Raw genomic sequence first — 21,064 nt, forward strand, 5'->3', positions numbered from 1 at the left:
CTCCGCACTCCTCCCCCCCCCCCCCCCCCCCGAACATCTTCCATTGAGTGTGGTAGGAAAGTCACTTAAGAAAGGGTTCTTGAAAGTTTCTGTAGGCGGTCAAAGAGCAAGTACACTATCTGATTAAGACAATCGGAAGAAATTCCTACCAATGTGCCTTTGAGCTCCAACATTACTGCATACGAGGAACATGTGGCTTGCTAAATGGGAGGCGACCGTAGAGTGTCTTCACTATAGACCGGTTTTGATATGAAAACTTACTCAAGGAGAAACAAATGTGGCCCATGCATAGGATAAGAGCACTGTCGAAATATGCCCGTTGTGTAGCATATGTGGGCAAAACGTGTGTGCTATGCATTGCAGCACACAGTGCATGGTCAGTTTGCCTCCATGTCGATTTTTCATTTGTCAGGAACGCATTTACGGCTAAATTGAGTGTTACCAAGCGATCTTCGTTCCCTCCCGGAGTGGCTACCCTCAAAGATGAGGAACTGTAACATGAATGGGCTATCGTGCACGGAAACTAACTCCGTAGCCCACAATTAGACTGAATGGTTGTGCGTCTGTGGGAAAGGGTCTATCAACCGTTGCGTTGTCCGAACCAGTGGTTGGGTGACAACACCTGACAGTCAGTAGAAGGCTGGAATGTGACTGTGCGTATGAGAGCAGAGATGGACGTTTGTGTGCAGCTATTAAGGCATAGCTGCCGTCCGCCACTTACGAAAGAACTACGAACGGACATACATTGCCTCTCAAGATATAGTTTAAATGTTATTGGGGCTCAATTTTATCCCGGGATATAAAATCCTTTTTGATGTCACAGACTTTCGCCGGCAAGCTCACTGAGGGAAGTTTGTATAAAAACTGAATAGAAAGCATGCGTATCGTTTGGATCCATCCGCTCTTTACGGTTTCAGTATAGGGAAATTCGCTGTTCACGAGCTCGTCACAGCTATTCACCGTGTGCAGTTGAACCAACTTCAAACTCAGGAGTAGTCAACCAGATTTGTGAAGTCGCATATAGAAGTTTTGATTCCTCCAATCGCCCTCATCCCCGTGTAGAAGTCAGATGCCAAGTAGTAAAATCTTTGGTCTTCGTATTTTAGGGGTCCCTCCGTGAGATAAGCTTCTTGTGTGCAGTTATTTAGGTCATTACGAGGATTGACCGTGATAGATCTTTAGACTCAGGCATATAAAATCATCGCGATTGGATACTCGATGGAGTTCCTCTTATCCGGTTCAATATTGGTATCTTCAGCCTAACATGCAAGGCGCATGCTGCCTCGAGATCCCATTGTGAAGATTTTCAATGAATTCTTGGATCTTCGGTTCAACTAGCATGGGTAGGTTTCGAAAGATTTAGACGGTCAATGTTGTTTCTGACGCACATTCCACCTCAGTGACATCATCTGGTCCCCACCTTACAATGGTACGAGTTCGAAATAGCCAACTTATGGACTCTGTATAAAGGCACAGGTCCATTTATTGTTCAGTTACCCATCATTGTCCAATTACTTTCCGGAATGTCGGAACTGCTGCCGTAAGTTATGCACGTAAAGAAGCTTACTGTGTGACCAGCTTTCCGTGAAATCGATTTTATGCTTCCCGAAGCTCTACCCGCTGCAGTGTAATTTTGCAGTCCATTTTGATGTCACGTGAATCAGCGTCTTACCCCACGCAATGGTATTGTGTTGTTGCAATCTGCTTGAGTCGATTCGATTCTTTAATCAGTTGAGGTCAACGGCAGCTGATAAACGGTGCGCCATCGAACGTTCGTTTTGGTCTCACAGTCATTACCGGTATGTATGGACTTGCCAGATTGTGAAGGATACCACCCACTTTTCACAAATAAATAGCATCTCTGTGGTTCAAGAACACTGACTACTGGACGAGGGTTTCTGCATCTAGTCGTATGTAGGTTGATTGTTGATTCACGCAACAAGTGAACTGTTAGTTGCGAACGCGTAAATCAACAGGCAGTTATTCACCTTTGAAGCGACTACCCCAAGAGACTGACCACAAGTGTTCTGTTTTGGGAGGGAGTGCATTATCCAAAACACTTCGGTGGACTAAGTTAAGTTTTTTTTAAACGATGTTCTCTGTAGATGGAGTAGTACTCATAGCTTTCCGTGGTGTGACACATTTCCTGTTTTCAAATCCCTAATCGAAAAAGTTTCTAAGAAGGGCCGGCGATGGATGGCTTTGAACTTTGTGTCACTCAGGAAGCCCATCTGCTTCAGGAGTGAGTCATTCCAGGTGGTGATAGCGAGGACCTCAGCCATGACACCGACACCGTCGATCTTAAAGGTGGGAATCAGAGAATGAGATAGGATTTAACATGGACACAACCAATTTTCTTCGTATTTCTGCTCGGTCGCTACCCCATGGTAATCGCTCCCCAACTCAGTTATCATTCCTTTCCTAGAGTGTCTTTCTCTAATGCCCTTTCCTGGTCCGTTCACACAAAATTACCGGCTTGGGAAATCCAAAGAACTGGCTCCCTTTTCCGACCTCGCCTTCACCCTCTGCTTTTCAAAGCTGAGATCCTCCAAACATTGAGGTTTGGGGTGACGCTCCCCTAACTTAACGTGAATATTGATGACCGGTCGCCGACCGGCACCCTACAGCTTCCTACACATAGATGAGATGTCTGTCTTTTCACCGCTTCGACCATATCGGTGTACTTCAGAGTTTACGAGTTCTGTCTTCATTCGTTTGATTTTACCATCCCATCAGTCATGCTGTTTTCAGTCTTTTTCGTTTTCAAGCAGGTATTCATTCCTCCCTTCTTTTTGCGGACGGCTAGACTACAGAATTTCTTTCCGCTATCAATCTTCACCTTTTTAGAGCTTCGTGTCTTCAGCTCACTAGGTATCGAAAATTTTCATTGCGTCTCAATTTATTGTTGTTCCTCGTTTTATGAGCTCATTTTTTTCCGATCCATTAGTTTTCGAATTTACTGTTTGTAATCTACCGGTTCCGCGTATCAACCGAATCCATCAAACAATTGCAATCCGGCGCTACTTTCACTAAAAATTGATACACTTCCGACTTATCTCCTATTTCTCCCCCCTTTAACTAGCACTGTATAGCTGATCGTCCATCTTTATCAGGAATAACTAATCCGCCAAACTTGATTGTTTTCATCTAACGTAAAACTGCACAAATGCAAGTAGCTCATCTCTAATGATGCTCGCATTCTGGAAATACTACTGATGTGTACGACTATACTGGGCTCTCTGTTAACTTACTGAAATGGGGCTGTGGTTTACAATACCTGTCTGCTCTGACTCCCGAGAAAGAGGTAAATTCTGTCACAACGTTGGTAGCAATAAATAGGTTGATATTTAGGAAACATACTCACTGATGGGTGCCATGCAAACTACCTAAGTTCTATTCAACTTTGAGTACCTCCCATCCTAGCTCATTCGAAGGAATTTCAGTCTATATTCCAATGTGAGAACCTTCCTTCCTCATAGATTCAACTTACTAGATGGAAAATGGTACCGTGTATTGAGTATTCATGCTTCTTAATTTGATTTTGAACTGTCAGAGGTGATCGGATCTTCAGCCAAGCTCGAGTGATATTGTGCGTCCTCCTCCATCAGCTGTCGCAAAAGGTCAATGTAACTTACGTAGCAGATCAAGCTGTTCCCTCAGTAACCTTCTCTGGTGACCATAAAGGTCACGTGGAATAGCGTGGGAGCCGGCTGCAAGGAGGACGGGTAATCGCTTCGGTAGAATCCGTCGAAATGCTGACCCACATCGAAGTGTTCAAGGCACCTAGTGTAAAGAAAGACAAACTTCTTGAAATAAAGACGCCTTAACATTTCGACAGGGTGTCTCGATAGAATTTTGGAGAAACTGATGTCAAGTTAAGAAGTACAAGGAGCTGCATACCCCTTAGGATATCTTACCTATATATCGAGTCATTTCAAGATTTCTATTGAAACACCAGGTCTCCGGTCAACTCAGGTTCAACTCGATCTTTCAATATTTTCTTCTTCTGTCTTAATCAACGTAAACATTGAGCATCTGGTAACGTACGCACCGTAACTACCATCCTAATGACGCATATGATCTGACGGTGGGAGGTGCATATATTGCTTTTTGTTCGGTAAATTAATCCCTTTGAATTATCACCACTTTCGGACGTTATGAGGTTGCACATATTAACAAGGCAACAATTTAATCACGTTCCTTTCATCTGTCTACGTATCTGTACGTAGATATACCGGAGTTTTGTAGCAGGAACTGCGAACTATTTCATAGATGTTCGTGGAGATGATTCTCACAGTAGGGAATGGAAAATGAACTAGGTCGTATTTGGGAGTTGGTCATTAAGCAAAGCGGGTTCTGTGTGCGTATTGGTTGCTCAGTAAATTTTTGTTATGAATTTCATGGTTGGACAGCGTCAAGCTGAAAATTTCGTAGTTTTTCAACCAAATGCAGAATAAATTCTAAAGTCTCCTTTATCAGCACCTATTAATAATGTCCATGACTCTGACAGACTCATGACGAGTCACTTATGCGTGCGCATGTAAAGCTTAGAATATACATTTCAGGGTCAGTGGGTGTAGCACGTTTTTCTGCTCTGTGGACGTCATAGTGAGTAGTGTTTTGGAACTTGCATGCAAGCTCGTCAATATACCTGCTGAAAATGTACTTGTTTAACTTACCGTGCAGCTTCTTTGGCTTCATGTATGGTGAACCTGGGCCACCCTTTCGACCATTCTCCGTACCACCTCCACCTATGGGGCCACGGTTCAACGTGGTCCCGCGTATGTGGTGTGTTCCTCCAATGCCTCTTAACTTTCCCACATCGCAACCACCTACCGGCGTGCCTTCCTCTCCGCCGCCACCTTTGCCCCCAGCCCCGCTAGGGGACCCCATTGAGACGTCGTTGATTCAATGGCTGGCGGAGAACGAACCTCGTATTCGTGCAAGACGTCTTCAACAAACCAATCCAAAGATTCCCGATTTCCGATCGAAACTGAAACGTTGGGATTGTCTTTTGAAAGAACTCCGAACAGGTTCGGACCCAAACCTCAAGGTTAGTTAAGCAGTAACATGTAGTCGTACCACTATCTTGTAAGCAGTGTCTCGTCATTCCCCCTTCTACTGACCTATCAACTTATCGTTTTTGAAATTCCTTTGAAAAGCCGTTGTGCATTACTTAGTTTCCGCTTGCCTATAGTTACTAACCAACATTTTGCAGTCTTCTATAATGATCACTATAAGACCGACCACTGCTTTTCTTTTCTAATGAGGCTCATGACGCAGGCGCAGCGGGCCGGTCATGTGACCCTGAGGACCACGCATTCCTCAACCGCAATCGTGCAGCTGATTACTTTGACAACCCAGACTCTTCTTATCTTCCAGTTAGTTTTGCCTGCCATGACCAAACAAAAGACAATATGACATTCGTCTCAAGTTCCACTCGTAGGATGAACCTCGTGTGGAACCTGACGTATCTCTAAATGTTTCTTAACCCCACCGTAAACACTGACGGTGGTTCGGGATCGTTTATGCGAAGTTTGTCCGATTGTCGAATAATCCTATTGAGTAAACGCGGATGTTCAGCTTGCCGTATCCGGCTCAGGTTACTGGCTGGCTATTTAAACTTCACACACAATGTGTTCTGTTTGTAATCACGTTCTTTTTGCTATTTCTATCAATTCTAGGTGTCTCGCGTCAGTGGTTTCGATCCACATTTGATTCGTTCTCCATAGATTTTGGGCAACCGTACAATAACTTCCTTGCGCTTTTATTATACTCCATAACAATGCCTACTCGAAACTGCGCGACAGTCAAACGATTGTGTTTAATCTTTTGTCTAGGTACCCAGTGTTGCTTGGATGAAACAAGTTCGCTTTAAGCTAGTGCAATGCTGCATTATTTTACTATTGCAGGAGGAACTTTTTCAACTTGAGCGAGAATGCTCCGATCCGGCCACAATTGAGAAGCTTCAGTTAAAGCTTCGCAATATCCGAAAGAAGCGCGTAAGTCGTGTCTGATTATCTGAGCGTTTCAACTTGAATGAGAATGATTGTGTAACTTCAAGGAAATCTAAGCTATGACGATTTCCCTTCATTGGATGGTTTGATTACTTGTTGGTATGGGGAAGGTGATGCTAGCGCAGATTCTGTGGTTACTGTAACCGCTAAACTCGGGAAATAAAATTAGGGGGCAACTGAATGACCAAATTTGAATCTATGATGGTTTCGGTCAAAGTTTAATCCACATTAAATTACATAAATGGGGACGTGACGAGTAATTGCAAACAGTAGTAGAGCCGACAGCTGATTCCCTTTTCATCCGTTTTCGAAGTACTCATTTGAGTGTGATGGCAAAGTTTGTTCTTTTCCCACCTACTTTTTTTCTAATGATACCTTAGAGTTTCACTTTCATTTTCGCCCGCTGCAAAAATATCCCATCCTGTAATAAATAGACCACGGTGCTCTCTGAAATGAACAATATATTTTAGTGTAGCTCTTGCGAAATCAATCGTGGTGAAGATGGTTTTCAATTCCTCCTCTGTATCGTTGCTACACTTCCATTATTTGATAGTTTCTGAGCAACCTTGGTCTGAACTGAAGCTGATGAACACCTGGTGCTAGGATTACAATGGTACAAACACATCTAACACGAGCTTGGCGACAGTCTCCGAAAGTATAGATTAGGTTTGACGACACGCGGACGCTGGGTGGAGATTAACTTCCAAAACGCAACATGAACACCTGCTAAGAAGCACATTACAACGGTCTAATGAAGAAGAATTTTCAACCCAGAGATTGTACACAGTGGACATTGGAGCTTGCATCGCGTTTTAATCTCGAATCAAAACACTATGTAAATGATTATATTTGACGAACCGAGTGAACAACCGTCTATTCAGCCACCCGGCTCCATAATTAAATTTGCTTATCTGCCTCTCTTGTGAATCGTTGTGTTTCAGTTGGCTGTTTTGATCAGATGCCCACTTTTCACTCAAACGTATGATAATTACCCGTCGTGAGAAGAAACTTGTAACTCCAGTTTATTTCGTAGGAAACCCCACGACTAACCTGTAGATAGCAAGGGGGAAGTAATCATGTGCGGAGAGTTGTCAGCTATGTAAGTGAACATTCTTAAGAGCATAGCGAGTTATAAATAAAGGTAATTTATGTTAACGAGTGAAGTTTCTACCGTAGCTTCCTTCCACGTCTCTTCCGCCCATTAAACATTCTTATTATCTGCACTCCTGACAGATGCATGTATGTCACTGGCCTCATTGTATGTTTTTTTAGCGCAATCAGAAGCGCCGGAGAAGGATGGCGTCTGAGTCAGCGCAGGAGTTCGTTGTCTGTCGGTCAGCTGTCGCGGAAACGGTTACGCGGTTGCGTTCTGAAGAACATGGCTCACCGGATTCACTACGAGATCAGTCGTCAGGAACACACGTAAAGTAATTTATCTAGAGAAGGCCTCGATAGCGTTATTGCTATATTTTTCAGAGGAGTTCCGTGTGTGGCCTTCTTTTCTTAGCTCTGTCCTGGTGGTGTCGGCTCTGGCTAGTGTGCTTTGGCGCCGACACAGATTATCCTGTAGTTTGCAGGCCAGCGACTTATCCACAGATGTTCCACGTTCAATAAGGTAGTAAAATCACATATCTCCTTCTCAGCAGTGTCCGGGCCACTGTTGCCACTCAAGTGATCGATAGTTATGTCAAGATCTCATCGTCTCCGTCTCCACAGCTTGGACGCTAGGTCCGGATGCATAACTGAAGATGAGTTCCGTGCGCACTTGTTTCAAATAATACGCTCACCCGTAGCCATTATCCAGTACGGTTCTAGCGGTCGTTCCTACACCCACTTTAAACTAAAAACGCTTCCATCACTACTCGCTGGTCAGGTGACACAAGTCGCCAATGGTCCACACCACCTTATTTTCGTCAGTTCCAGTGATCGCGTGAACGGCTCACATGAAATTTGCTTGGTTTAGCGCATCAGCTGATTGTTTCCATTCGGCTTCTCATATTCTTATAAGTTTTTTGGTTCTTCCGTGGCGAACAAAACAATAGATGTTTGTTTCAATTTTCCAGTAAGGCTCACTCAATTTTCTGCAAAGGAGCGTTGTGTACTTTTGGGCAACCATTGTGTAAAGAGATGACAGTTCGACTGCAATGTAGGAAAGAGTAGTTAACACTGATTTATTGTTGGGAAGCACGCAGATGAATACTTCAGTCAAGCGTGTTGGTTTTGCCCTCATTATACCACCCAACCTTACCTCGTATATATTCGACGGGAACATATGTCCGCACACCGTAGTGCGATAGTATCATGACCGTTTTGGAGGCAGGGTCTATTGAGCCCTGACCACGCCTATCCGTTGTATATCTTCAGATCCCGTCCTCAAAAGTGTGGCGGGCATTAATGTCTTCCTATGGACTGTGAAAATTTGGGAATTATCAAAGTTGGAATGGTCAGTCCTGTAAAGACCACCACAGCTGACAAATACTATTCATCCAATATTCGCACAATCGTCTATTTTTTTTTACCTTTCAGCTAAACTTTTACATAAGTCGATTGAGTTACTTACAGAGGGGCGTGAAAGGTGGCAACTCATTCGAATGAGAATTCGATAGGGAAACATTGAGCTGGAAACTAACTCTCAACTAGAAGTCCAGTGGATTTTTGTCTCAGTTGTTCGGTGCAATCCCCTTTTTGCAAGCGTATATCTTCCCGGTTATACTCCCTTAACCCGAAAACAATTAAGGTTACCAAATTGCAAACATCTTCTAACAGTGAGCTCCCCACATGAATAAATAGTCTTTAAAAGGTGTTAGAACATGCGCCCATGTGGCATTCACCAATACCAAGACACCTGAGTGAACACTCAGTTCAAACTATTATTTGTTCTAGCAGAGCTTCGCAATTTCTCATCCTCAACCCTCGTCTCTCGTGTGTTTCACTTTCTACAGCTTTCCGCGGGATTAACACTAAAACACATCAACGGACTGTAGTTGAATCTTCATAACTAATCCGTCGCATGGGCTAAGTGAAGAACTCGCCCCATTTCATTACAAAGCTCCCTATATCTAAGGTCACTCCATGCGACGGCACTCGCAAGTGTCATGCTATTCGTCCCGCTTTATATAACCATCTCTGTGGTATGAACGGATTCGCGTAGCTTTTTCGAGAGAAAGTACCATCGTTTCATTCTTTGGCATCTCACGGGCACCCGGGCTGCCGAAGATGGTTGACACTTCACACTCCCCGCGAGTAACATGAGCTTGCTTCATCACAGCCATGCTATTCCTCTCATGTATGTCATCATTCTGGGTATTTTCCGGCGCACGTCCACTCACTTCGATAGTACTCATTCATGGTTGTGAGTTTCTTTCTTTGGACGTAGGTCATACGTCTATGGAGCCTACGGCACTGCCTGTATGTTGTAATAAGAATCTGAACTTCATTTGGCGATTCGTTCTGTATGTTAAACAGAAATGTTACAAAACAACTCATTTGCATATTCACCCGGGAAGACAGCCGAGTGGTGAGTATGTCCTTCATATTACGGGTCCCCCAATGGATCTCCCTTCCGACTACCCGGGTCTTAGGAAAGTTTGGAAATCGGACTACTGGTTTCCAGTTTCTCAAAGATTCTGTAGGCACAATTTATATGGTAGAGGAGAACAAGATATGTTTCACTCGCCCTACGGTTCATGAATAGGAATCTTCCCGTCCCCTTATTTATTCTTGCGAATACCCCTGATTCAGCTAGTTCTTCTGCAGCCATATTTCTCTTGTTCGTGGTTCCACCAGCTTGTGGTGCCCACTTTTTCAGTTCTCCGGTTTTCCCTATGTTTAATCGGGATGATGAAAAGCTGAGAAACATTCTTTAGCTTTTTCATCCTTATTTAGAATCAACAGCAGTGTGCATCTCACGAAACTCCAAGGAGATGCGAATCTAGATTGGCTTTACTTGCAACACGAAACCTCACCTCTCCTAACTCTCCGTATTTTTCCGAAGGCTCTGATCAAGAACAGGTGTGAGCGACGGACACAGAAGTGATTGACTCAGTGACTACAGTCTTACCCACTTCTGCCAGTTTTTAGGCTAGTTTTGAATTTCTCACTAGTCTCTTAATTAGCCACCAAGTAGCATAACGCAGATACCAGCATTGTTGGTACTCGAAGAACTTGAGCAATCCAGTATGGTGTTGGCATCTACCTGAGAACATGTTAATAAAATTCAAAATGTTTTTTATACTGTCAAAACGTTGAGTCCAATCACAGTTAATCCACTCCTCTTCAACGTTTGTCTTTCAGGTTGATATATTTTGCTTGGACACACTGCGTGCTAGGGTTGTAGTAGCATCGGATTACATTCTGGTTTATTATCACTAATAGTGTGTTGAAATGCTACGATTTAATCGGTCACATGTTAAAGGATGACAATCATCCCTGCGATTTCAGCGAAACCAAAAATTCCGAACGCCCCTGTTCCGAATCCTGTCCGCCCACTCAACCGAAACAGTGCCCTGAACATCACACACCTCGTTTGAGCTATGCGGTCACTCAGTGTACTGAGCTGTTGTCTCTTTTGGATGGACTACAAAGGCTACGGGCTGCTCGGTTAAATCAGGCTCGTCAGCAAGGTATGTCGTATGTGTCTCTCAAGATTGATCGCATAGTCTCCACAAGCCACGCCTCTGTAGCCCTATTTCCAATGCAATTTTATTCTGTCTATGCTAAACGACCAAAAGGCGCCGTCGTGCTTTTTCATCTTTGTTAAGAATTGTTAAAAGTACGCATCCCACGAGCTTCTAGAGTGTTTCGAAACCGCAACCTTCCGGTCAGTAGCTGAACATCATACCGCTTGGCCACAAGTCGCCGATCAGCACTGTCATTTACCCGCACTTATTTAGGATATTTGAATCGTGACTGCAGACACTTTCTGGTGTTGTATACTTCAGAAATCCACAAAGACTACAACACAATTCTCGACTTGTCTGTTTAAAGGTGGGCTCTATCCTGAGGCACTTGATTTGGCTTTCACTGCTCAGTTGGGGGAGTTGCGTACTTCAATCAGGACCCATGTCAGTATGCTTCAGAACGCCATTGATATTCGGAAAATGGTAAGTGCCCAAAGATAAACTTTTTTCTTCTGCTTAAGACCGTGGTTGTTTCTTCGCTGCCATACATACTACGATCAGACTGTATTCAGTGTATCCCGTCTCCTATCCCTGTCGACTTTAGCGAAAAACAAGGTGTTTTAGTGTTTCTACGAAGTGAAAGGGGCTATTTTCTAATGACGATGAATGCCAAACACAGCCAGACTGTTGAATTCCATGGAAACTTGTTACAAAAAGGACCACATTTCAAGCCTTCAGTAGTGGGTACTTTCCAAAACGTTCGACACTCAGAACCAACTAGCGCCCTTGTTTATTTACATGAAGGTTCAGGCTTCTGACTGTTTATATTGATTGACGCGGACAGCAGTTACAGAAAGCGATGTTCTTCGTTTGATTCCCATTTCTCAGCCTTCAGTATCCAAAACAAACGAACCTATGAAACCACCGGGTGTCGACTCGACAAGTGGTCATGAGAGTTGCTGTAACCATTTTCCTGGTTTACTGGACTGGAAAAAGCGCCTCCTGTTTTGTGCTGGCTTAGAACAGCGCGGTATGTTTTTCGACTGTTTTTCTCGATTGGGGTACCCTTATTGAATTTGCCGTGATCTTGGAAGTGATATCTTCTTGTGTCTTCCGTCGATATCCTTTTACTTTCTCGCTCTTGGCTTTAGCCTCCCGACCTAACAGGATGCCTTTTTATCTAATCAGTTTCTTCCATTTCAGCTGTGAAATCATTTCGAGAGAAAAACTACCATCCAGACCTTTAGTGTTGAGGTACTGACAGGTTATCCAAGTTATCTGAGTATAGACACAGGGAATAGGGTCAGAAGTCTCACAATCAATCACTCTTTTCTTCAACGCAGAACTCTCTGAGACATGGTCGAGTTCCTTGGTTCTCTGGACTGTTTCAGCGTTCGGTCGGGTTTTGGTATCATTCATTCGCAAGACTAGTCTGAGATTACCGATTTTGCTTTCCGACCGGTGGAGAAAATGGTCCATTTAACACACTACTAATAGTTGACAGCTTATCCAAGCTTGTAATCTTCATCATTCATAGTCCGTGAACCAGCCATACACTGTTCCAGTTGCCACACGTTTTCTCTTGAAGAACAACCGATTGGAAGCGGACAGCTGCGGGCTGAATGCGAAAGTTCAGAATACCGTAGCGCAACTCCAGTCGTATTTCTACATTGGTTATAGGCACGCAATATTATTAATGCGTGTATTGAAGGCAGTAGCTCGAATACAGCGTCTCGAATCACCGAAACCATCCATCCCCGGGTATCCATCTGGAGCGATAGAAGAGACTCCTGTTACAGTTATTCGCTATCAGTTTCTCATCTGGACTTACGTAGACCGTTCCAAACCTACGCTAAGCGCTCCTCCAATATTGGAAATAAATGGTTAGAATAGTACAGTCAATGGGATACTGTAGGTTCTTTTCTTTGAAAATATTTAGACTTATCTCAGCATTACTTATTCGGTGTTCCTCAGTGAAAAATAGTTTCCAACTATTACCTTTTCTGGATCCCGTCTGACAAATCCGACAACCTTTGCGCCTCCAACTACAAGCAGAAATGACAAACAATATCGCTAAGTCCTAGTAATCCCTCCATGGATGTTTTATTCTTCTGTCCATTATCTTTCATTCAGCACTTTATGCGACCGGATGTTTTTGGCGTGCAGCTCCCGTTACTTTTGATCATGCACTTTTTCATACCCTTGTGTGAATTTATGCAACGCACTTCCGAGTTTGGTACGAAGTCAGTCTGGCACTTACGTCTCGCTTATTATAGCTCGGGACGAATACTTGTAATTAATGAGATCCACTCTAGGAAACCAAAGGCATAAAACTTTGCGAGATGTCCTAATTATTGTTTGAACAATAAACCAACGAAATTTTGTTCAGCATTGTTTTCATTCTCAAGACCCTGCAAGTTCATTCTAGAAGATTCCTCCCATCACTGAATTATATCATTCCACACTCACTGAATATTGACTGCGCGGATTGTAGGCGCTCAGTTATATTAGGAATAAAGCCCTAATCGCAAGGATACACTTTCTGAAATAACACATCAGTTCACCACGTTTGCTTCACCTCCACCAATACTAATTCCTCGCTTGGCTGACATGGTCGACGTCATCGCGTGCTGTCTGAAAACAGTCAACTAGTGTACTAAGATAAACCATTAATAATAGTGGTTCTGCTGTAGCACCCTTTCTGTGCCTAGCTGAGATGTCATCCAAAGGAAACACGAGGGATGAGATACTGTCAGGTTGCCGAAGTATACTCAGGAGCAGTCTGGGTTAGGTTCGAACCACGGACCTCTTGTCAGTAAGTTCCCGCCTGAGCTATGTCGAGCTGCAACTAGTGCGCAGGACAAAATGAGTCCGAATTTTATCTTCTGGTTGGTGCTTTAAATCTTAAAAGTCGTGCTCCCCTGCTGCGCATCAAGTCATTCGTGTTGAAATGGATTTGTTTGTTGTGAAGTAAAGCTTGGTGGAAACAGTTAGCTTCGAATATCTTGTAAAATTAAGAGTTTGTTTTCTACTTCATACACCAAGCCGTTACCAGCTATATGATTGATGCGTCATCCTCTTCAAAAATCACTTTCGTTTGGCTAATTAGTCGGTTACAAGTGATCGGCGCTCATACAATCAACCACGCACCTCATTAACTGAAAAGGACGGCCATTGTGCTTTTTCGGACTCCTTTTCAAGACTATCGTTGGCTGTGTTACCGACATGCAGCTTGATGAGTTATTCGCCAACCGTTTTGGATGCTATACGTCAGCCACCTTACAAAAAGCCGGACCTCGGCAAAGTTTAGCCACGGCCAAATCTAGGTCGCGTGCACCTGAATATCACTCTTTCGGCGCACGCCCTTCTTCAAGCCTCAGAACAAAACAACTTTACCAAACAAGGTATTCGTACGCACGAGCTTTCGAGGACAAACAAATTCTGTCGGATAGCTTCAAATTGTCTGTCGATTTCCGGATACTTTTTAAAGTTTTTTTGCTCTGACTTTGCTAAACTCATAGTAGCTCGGCTTCCTCTTTTCCTCTTTCACTATCCTTAAAGAAACAGACTAATCATGATTTCTATCCACTCACTCTAGTGCGCCGGTTAAAGAGCACGTTCATAGTTTCATACTTCGAATCCCAGCACTTGTTGCATTAAAAATCCATTTGATGACACTCATCCCCCTTTTATGATGTTTTAACGGACGACCGAGCAATCATAAATGGAGCATACTTTTTAGGGGACGTAATTTTCAAAGGCATTCAAATGCTGTCACCATCAAAAAAATCCAGTCAGTTCACTTTGCGTGCTAATTCTATGAATCCACGTAAGCAGTATGCTCTCACCTTAGGTCAAGTACTTGTCCCCACAATTGAGAGCGTGTGTGCTTGCGGCTGGTCGCTTTCAATTGCTTGTGTGCTATGCCTCGCGATTGCGCATCTCGCATATTTGATTTGTTCCCACTCAGCTCTACTACCTGTCAACACATAGCGTTAGCTTCCTGTTAATTTTCTGCGATCGGTTGCAATGCTGCCAAATGTGAAATAATTAATTTTATCGGGTGAACATTGGGTTATCGTGCAATTTGTTTGCTCATTAACTTGAGCTTTCTTCCCTAGAGCTACCATGGAAGTGTAAACGCTTTTACCATCAAGCCGATTTCGATTTCACGGATTTTCTACGGATCCGGTAAGTATGTGTTGTGCGATTTCCTTTTGCTTAACTTTGCATACAAGTCGCAGGGCTGTTGGGTGAGAATTTCACGTGAATTAAAACAACCCATATGGCTGATTTGTTTCTCGACTTTCTTCATTTTACGCATAACATTCGCGCGCGTTGCTGTGCATACACACTCGTAGGCCTCACCCATCATGTTAGTGATGTTGACGGAAAATAGTTGCTACCTTGTCCCCCTTCGCCATGCTGATGTGGTCAAGAATGCTGTTGATGCGTGTAGTCCAATGCAAGATCTCGCTAACCGAGCTGTTTTTTTCAACTAATTTGGTTCATCTTGAGTCGAAAAGTAATTGTTTTCATAATTTAAATGCGGCGAGGAGCCAACCACTAATTTTGCTGGCGGTACAATCCAAAAAGGCTTTATTTCTGGTGAATCACACATGCTACGGTGCGATATACTGACGACCGCGCTGAGGTCCCACCTGAACCACTTTTTCTGTTCCTGATATACTTTGACCTCCAAAAGTTGAGGTTACGAGAGATGCCTGGCTATGCCATCAGATCCCGTTGCGATACGCTGCGGTTGACTCTCTTTCGAGATACGGTTTCATTCAATATTCTGGAGTTGTATGTTCCTTTATCTATTATTGTAATTAAGGACAAATTTAATCACTGCGTATCATATTTCGTATGTGTTCTGTTTTAGGTTTGCTTGGGATGCCTATCTCGTCCCAGACGCTGGAGATAAAACACAATCAGACATCGAATCTTCGATATCTGAAAAGTCGGAAGAGGATAGCCAGCTTCCAGCCACATGGATCGTTCCTCCCGAAGTCTCTCCGGACAGCCCCTGGGCTAAATATTTGGAAACTAACAATTGAATTTTCTCAGCATGTTCGAATCACCTGTACATGTATTTTCATCGGTAGCATGCTCCGTCAAGAAAACATGAACAAGGCTACCTTTTAAATTTTTTCCATAACCAGAATTTGTGACTTGCATCGGTCTTGTGGTAACTGTGGGGAATTAATTTCACCTCATGGCTTCACTCGTGGTTTTTCTACCAATTCATCATTTGCATGCAAAAATTAATGAGCAGGTGTCATAGTCGTTAAGGCCGATCCAATCATCTCAAATTCCCAAAGCATCCATTTGATTTCATGGTATTTATGTTCATTGCGTTCAACTGGTTGAGTTATTATGCTGATTCAGCGTCCAATTTACCCCCCAAAACTGATGTAGTCCCCTATGGATTGATTTTACTCCACAAGCATTCGGTTGCTCACCAATCCCGGTATTTTACTTCACCAAACCACCGACTACACAACCCGTCACGTGCGGACGCATTTAGGCCTTTTGTGTGCAACGTTTAATGCGTGACTCGCTGTCCACTTTCTGTGGAACTTGGCATTAACGTATATGGGTACTCCCCTTATCTAAAGGTATCAGCAGTACAAGTTTGCCTGATGGCCGATCAATGGAAATTACATGCGATCTTGACAATTCACATGTTCATTGAGAAAGAGTCTGGAGTCATGTTGATGGCGTTTTATCCGGCAGCCAAAAACATCTAATATGTCGATTCTTCTGGTACGTCATGAACGGAAATTCTCCCTAACTGATAGGATAAACGTATTGGAAAATTCTGCACCTGAGCTGTTACTGTTGGTTGGTTGGTTGAAGTTCCTACACTCATTGCGCAATTTTTCTTCTATTTGGGGTACGGTTTCCCGGAGGGGGATACTTATTTCTCATCGTCGCGCACCACTTTGTGTATTTCAGACTTTCTTAGGATCAAGCATTCATCGTCCTCTGGACCAGACCAAGCCTCATGTTATCTCCATGTCACGCTTCAGTTCCTGTTGAGACTAGGAAGAATGAATGTCTCAACGTCTCTGATTAAACTTGACTGATTGGTTTCTCCAATCAGTGTAAAACAATTTGTGTTGTTCATGGATTGTAATAGATTGTACTGTCACTATTCACTCATCCGAACAAAGTTTGCAACAGCCTTTGAGCCATATATTCCGTTTGATCACCGCTTGAAATTTACACATGTAAAGTCCAGTATCAAGGCAGAAGTCACCTGAAAAATCAAACACGACAGCTTGAAAGAAATCGGATCCATTGTCTCAGTGGGTTTGGTTTTGAAGACCACTCTTCCCCCACCCCTCCTATTTTCGTCTCGTCTTCTCATTGGCTTTCTTCCAGCAGCCCCAAACACAACAATTTATGCAAGGCGTGTTTTCAATGTAATACCACATGTTCCTCTATCTTCGAACAGATGTATCTCTAATGTATCTGCACCCAGCGGCGACCAACATAAGGGATTTAATTAATCTATTGGAAGTATTCGGTCAAAAACCCGTCCCGATTTCTCGTCTCTGTTGTTTTCACGCCTTGGTGCACACTGACTACACCCATTCTGGATTCGTGAACCCCGAGGGCTTTTGTTCACGCGTACTCTAGTCGCCACCAGTTGACTTTAGCATCAATGACCGATCTGCAAAGTAAATTGCTTGTAATAGTTCCATCTGTCGTTTTGGGATACCAATGATGGGTTTTATAGCACACGTGGGTTCGGCAACGACACACTAGGGGTGTCTGGTTAGATCAGGTAATTGTTTTTCTACAGGTTACCCGGTATGTTTTCTTCCGTCCTCTATACCAGCCAATGTGGAAATGTGTCTGATGGAGTCGGGAATCTTACAGGTTCACCTCCCATCCGTCAATTTATTCCATGTTCTTGGCGAGGGTTTTCTACTTGGGATACACCATATGAGAAAAGAAAATACCGAATTAGCTACTCTGGACATTTTATTTGCAGTCGGTTTGCCGGAGCAGCAGCAAGTGTTCAACATTCGAAACGCCTGTATCTCGTGAACGCTGTCATCATAGACAGCTGCGTTTATGAGTGGTCACTCAGATTAATGAGTCAGGAATACTAAGTCCAAAAAAGCATATGGAATACTGGGGTTTATATGGCCCGCTGGATTAACATTCGAGCAAACAATTAGTTTTTACGTATACTTCAGCGAATTTGTTCGCGTCTCTCAGCAGCCTAAAGTACATATTTTTCGCATTGTCTAGTTCATCACAATTTTACTCAAGTAGTGTTTCTGGGATTGTAAATCAGGCTTGTCAAGCAGACATAAACTAAAGGTTCGCTAGTTATCGCTCAGTGCATTTACACTGTAAGATCAACAAATTATTTTTTGACCATACAAAAAGGACAGAGTTACCTACCAAGTTTTGTCTTATTTGGTCGAATAAGCGGCCATATATAGCCTCCGACAGGAGATTGGATTTTATTCCTTCCTTATATCGTACTGGTAATGATTCAAGGCTACAATTTCAATGCATGAAATCATATAGGACCATCTGAGAAGGAATGCGTCAGAGCTTGCCTAGATTGACAATTTATACCTCACCCGACAAAATGATGCCAGAAAACTAGCGCCCGTCTGTCTGCCAGACTTCCTTGTCATGATCGTTTCTTCGTCCCAAATTTAAGCCTTGCTTCGGGTGGGAAAAGACTTCTTAAATCCACAAGTTTCACAGTTAGCCGCATCCGGTTTCGTGAATTCAGGTGCGACCGCGTCACGTAAGCCATGTGCCTAGCCATTCGCCAAACAAGTTCAGACATTGTATCCGGACAGAACACCATGGGAAAGTTGTTTTGCGAAAGCTCTTGCCTCAAATGACGGTCATTATTTCACTTGTACTCGTTTGTAGTATATCTATGATGCATCCAGGCTTACAGAAAATTGGCGAACCTGTTGTCTGTCTTTTGTCATCCCTAATTCTCTTACCTCTGCAGACAAGCTCTTCTGGTATTAAATTGTAATGTGTGAGTTGTTGCCGTTTATAAATCTCATCACTCGGAAAACGTACTTCAGACAAGGACTCCGAAAGGCATAGTTCAAGTTAACTCAAAACGCTAACTGCCCGATCACTCTAGAAATAACGTGGAAGTTGTGTAAGCCCAGTTTGATACAACTGACTGACTTGTTTTCAGGATGTTGTGTACACCCCCTTCCCACGAGCTAACGAATAATCTAATGGGCGTGCCTTATGCAGCTCCCTATCCGACCGCAACCAATCAGAGAAATGAACCAAACTAGCGGAAACCTGATTGGCTACTGACCTAGCTTCCGTCTAATCCTGCGAGCAAATAAAAGCGGACAATGAAAACTCCCGTGTGCTTTTTGATATGTTGTACGTGGCAAGTCCGTATTCTACTGAATCTAGCGCCGACACGAGAGACCAAACACCTTCCAACCAAAACGATGCAGTTTGCAACAGGTCGCCAAATCAGCCTAATCACCGTCTCCTAGCCAAAGTTATGAAGCAACGTAGGCGAAAACGCATGCTCGTGCAGAACCAGGATGTACATAGAACGGGCTCAGAAGATATCGACGTTACTGAACGGGAAGTCCAAGACCTTCGCCTTACAATAAATCGCCGTGAGCGACAAAGAATGCAGGACCTAAATTCAGCCATGGATGGGCTTAGGTAAGTCTCAGGTCCACAGTGCTATTATTTCCAGGTATGTTTGCCTGACACCGTTGGAATATTGGGACTCTGATTCATTTACTGGTTGCTAGTCAGATGCCCGTTGATGTGTTCGTCGAGCTTGGTGATTGGTTTCTAAGCCTTCTGTAGTCAGTTAAGGGACCCGCGTGCCAAAGGTTGTACTGGTTGTACTGCACACTCAATCAAGATAAACTTGAAGTGTTTCTGGTGTGCTTGCAGTTTGAATGGACCGGTGAAAGTTTTCTGAGTCTTATTAAGAGATTTTGTACGATCCGATAGATTTTGGATTCATATCAGTCTGATCAGGGCAACTTCAATCAATCTTCGCCCTCTTTGAGCCTGGTCAAGAGGGGGGCCGTGTCAGATAAGCGGTATAAACGTGAATTTTACAAGTCTCATAACCATATAGAGCAAGTAGATTTCCCTATTAAGTGTAGAACTAAAAGATCCTAACCAACCTCACATCAGCGTGTACTAATCTGAAGCACCACTCAGGCGAATGTCTTCTCGTACACTTGTTTATTTTTGTAGTACTCGGATGTCCCATCATGAAACACAAGACAATAAACGCCGTTCGGTCATAAACTGTTTATGAACGGTTCCGTCACACTGATCCGACAGGCGAACTTCGTTTTCCAAAAGGCTCACCATTGTTAGACTGTAGTGCTAAATTTTACGCAAGCTGTTCCTCAGAGTATCAACAACCAAAAATGCCCCAGAGCCCACTACAGCTTAGTCCGTTTGGTGACAGTGGCAAAGCGCATCTGATTGGATCATTTTGTTGTAGGGCACTGGAATGAGATGACGTGAGTATTGGTATGGCGGCATGGTAAAAGGATTATAGAAGACAGGAGTGGAAAGTCCTGGGATAAATTCTGGAATTTTCACCTTGTTCTAGAAAGCCATATCGGTGAAAGTGCTCAGAAGGCATATTTTGGGTTTAATTAAATTAACTTTTCTTGTGGACGGTTGATATACAGCATCGGATGGGAGTATTTAGTTGCTAATTACAATTTGAGTTTCACTACTATCAACTCTAGGTTCAGTATTTTATGTATGGAGATTGAGTTATGCGGAATTCATCCTGATACAGGAAATACGAACCTAAAATCGTTAATTCTTCTGGTACTCATCTGTGGTCTATTGAGTTAAACTCAATCAGACGTTGTGGTGTGGTGATTCACTTCAAGGTAATTCAAGGTTTAATGGTCTAAAAAGCAGTTGACTTTACAACGACCATAGGGTGAACGTATATATACAAAGGGACGCGAAAATATGCGTATCACATGAGTATCACATGGAGTTAAACAGTTCCAGATTCGGTTTGGACATAAGATATGCATCTAAATTGTTCTTGAAAATGGTTAAACTCGGCGAATGTACAACATTGGGAGGTAGGAAGTTCCAAATGAAACATACACGGACCGCAAAAACGTTCCGTCGACAGTTCACCCTCGAGTGAGGTACCGCGAACGAAAAGTCATGCCTCCTGCCCGTTCGTGGTCGACGTCGGACAAAAAGATCTTCCAGCGGATGGTTAGGTGTCTTCAGTATATTATATGTTAGAATAAGGTCTCCCCTGATGCGCCGATAGTAGAAGTCAAATAGGTTGAGACTGGCAATCCTGTCTTCGTATGGTTTATTTTGCAATCCAGTTACCGGCTTCGTGGCTCGATGATATATTCGCTGTAGAAGAATTATGTCTTTTTGAAG

At 43.3% G+C, this 21,064-nt stretch overlaps 3 protein-coding genes across 3 annotated transcripts in view; 2 read left to right on the forward strand and 1 right to left on the reverse strand.

Annotated features, from left to right (window-relative positions):
• The window catches only part of T265_03825 (hypothetical protein), a gene marked incomplete at both ends in the record, with an annotated part of 13,368 nt that extends 8,475 nt beyond the window's left edge, over window positions 1-4,893 (reverse strand). Inside the window, one exon of the mRNA XM_009168396.1 lies at window positions 4,680-4,893. Within this exon, the coding sequence (XP_009166660.1) occupies window positions 4,680-4,893 (214 nt within the window). The remainder of the gene's footprint in view (window positions 1-4,679) is intronic.
• On the forward strand, window positions 1,681-15,838 carry T265_03826 (hypothetical protein; the record flags this gene model as incomplete). Its single annotated transcript, XM_009168397.1, has 9 exons — window positions 1,681-1,799; window positions 4,687-5,053; window positions 5,913-6,002; window positions 7,290-7,444; window positions 10,458-10,639; window positions 11,004-11,119; window positions 11,525-11,666; window positions 14,758-14,827; window positions 15,522-15,838. 9 exons carry the CDS (start codon window positions 1,681-1,683, stop codon window positions 15,694-15,696), a joined length of 1,416 nt encoding a protein of 471 aa, XP_009166661.1.
• A 137-nt stretch (window positions 15,839-15,975) lies between these two features.
• T265_03827 (hypothetical protein) lies at window positions 15,976-18,939 on the forward strand (the record flags this gene model as incomplete). Its single annotated transcript, XM_009168398.1, has 3 exons — window positions 15,976-16,109; window positions 18,291-18,419; window positions 18,834-18,939. The coding sequence occupies 3 exons, from the start codon at window positions 15,976-15,978 to the stop codon at window positions 18,937-18,939; spliced, it is 369 nt and encodes a 122-aa protein (XP_009166662.1).
• Between the last annotated feature and the right edge of the window lie 2,125 nt (window positions 18,940-21,064).

This window comes from Opisthorchis viverrini, assembly GCF_000715545.1.
Source record: "Opisthorchis viverrini unplaced genomic scaffold opera_v5_56, whole genome shotgun sequence".
NCBI lineage: Eukaryota > Metazoa > Platyhelminthes > Trematoda > Opisthorchiida > Opisthorchiidae > Opisthorchis > Opisthorchis viverrini.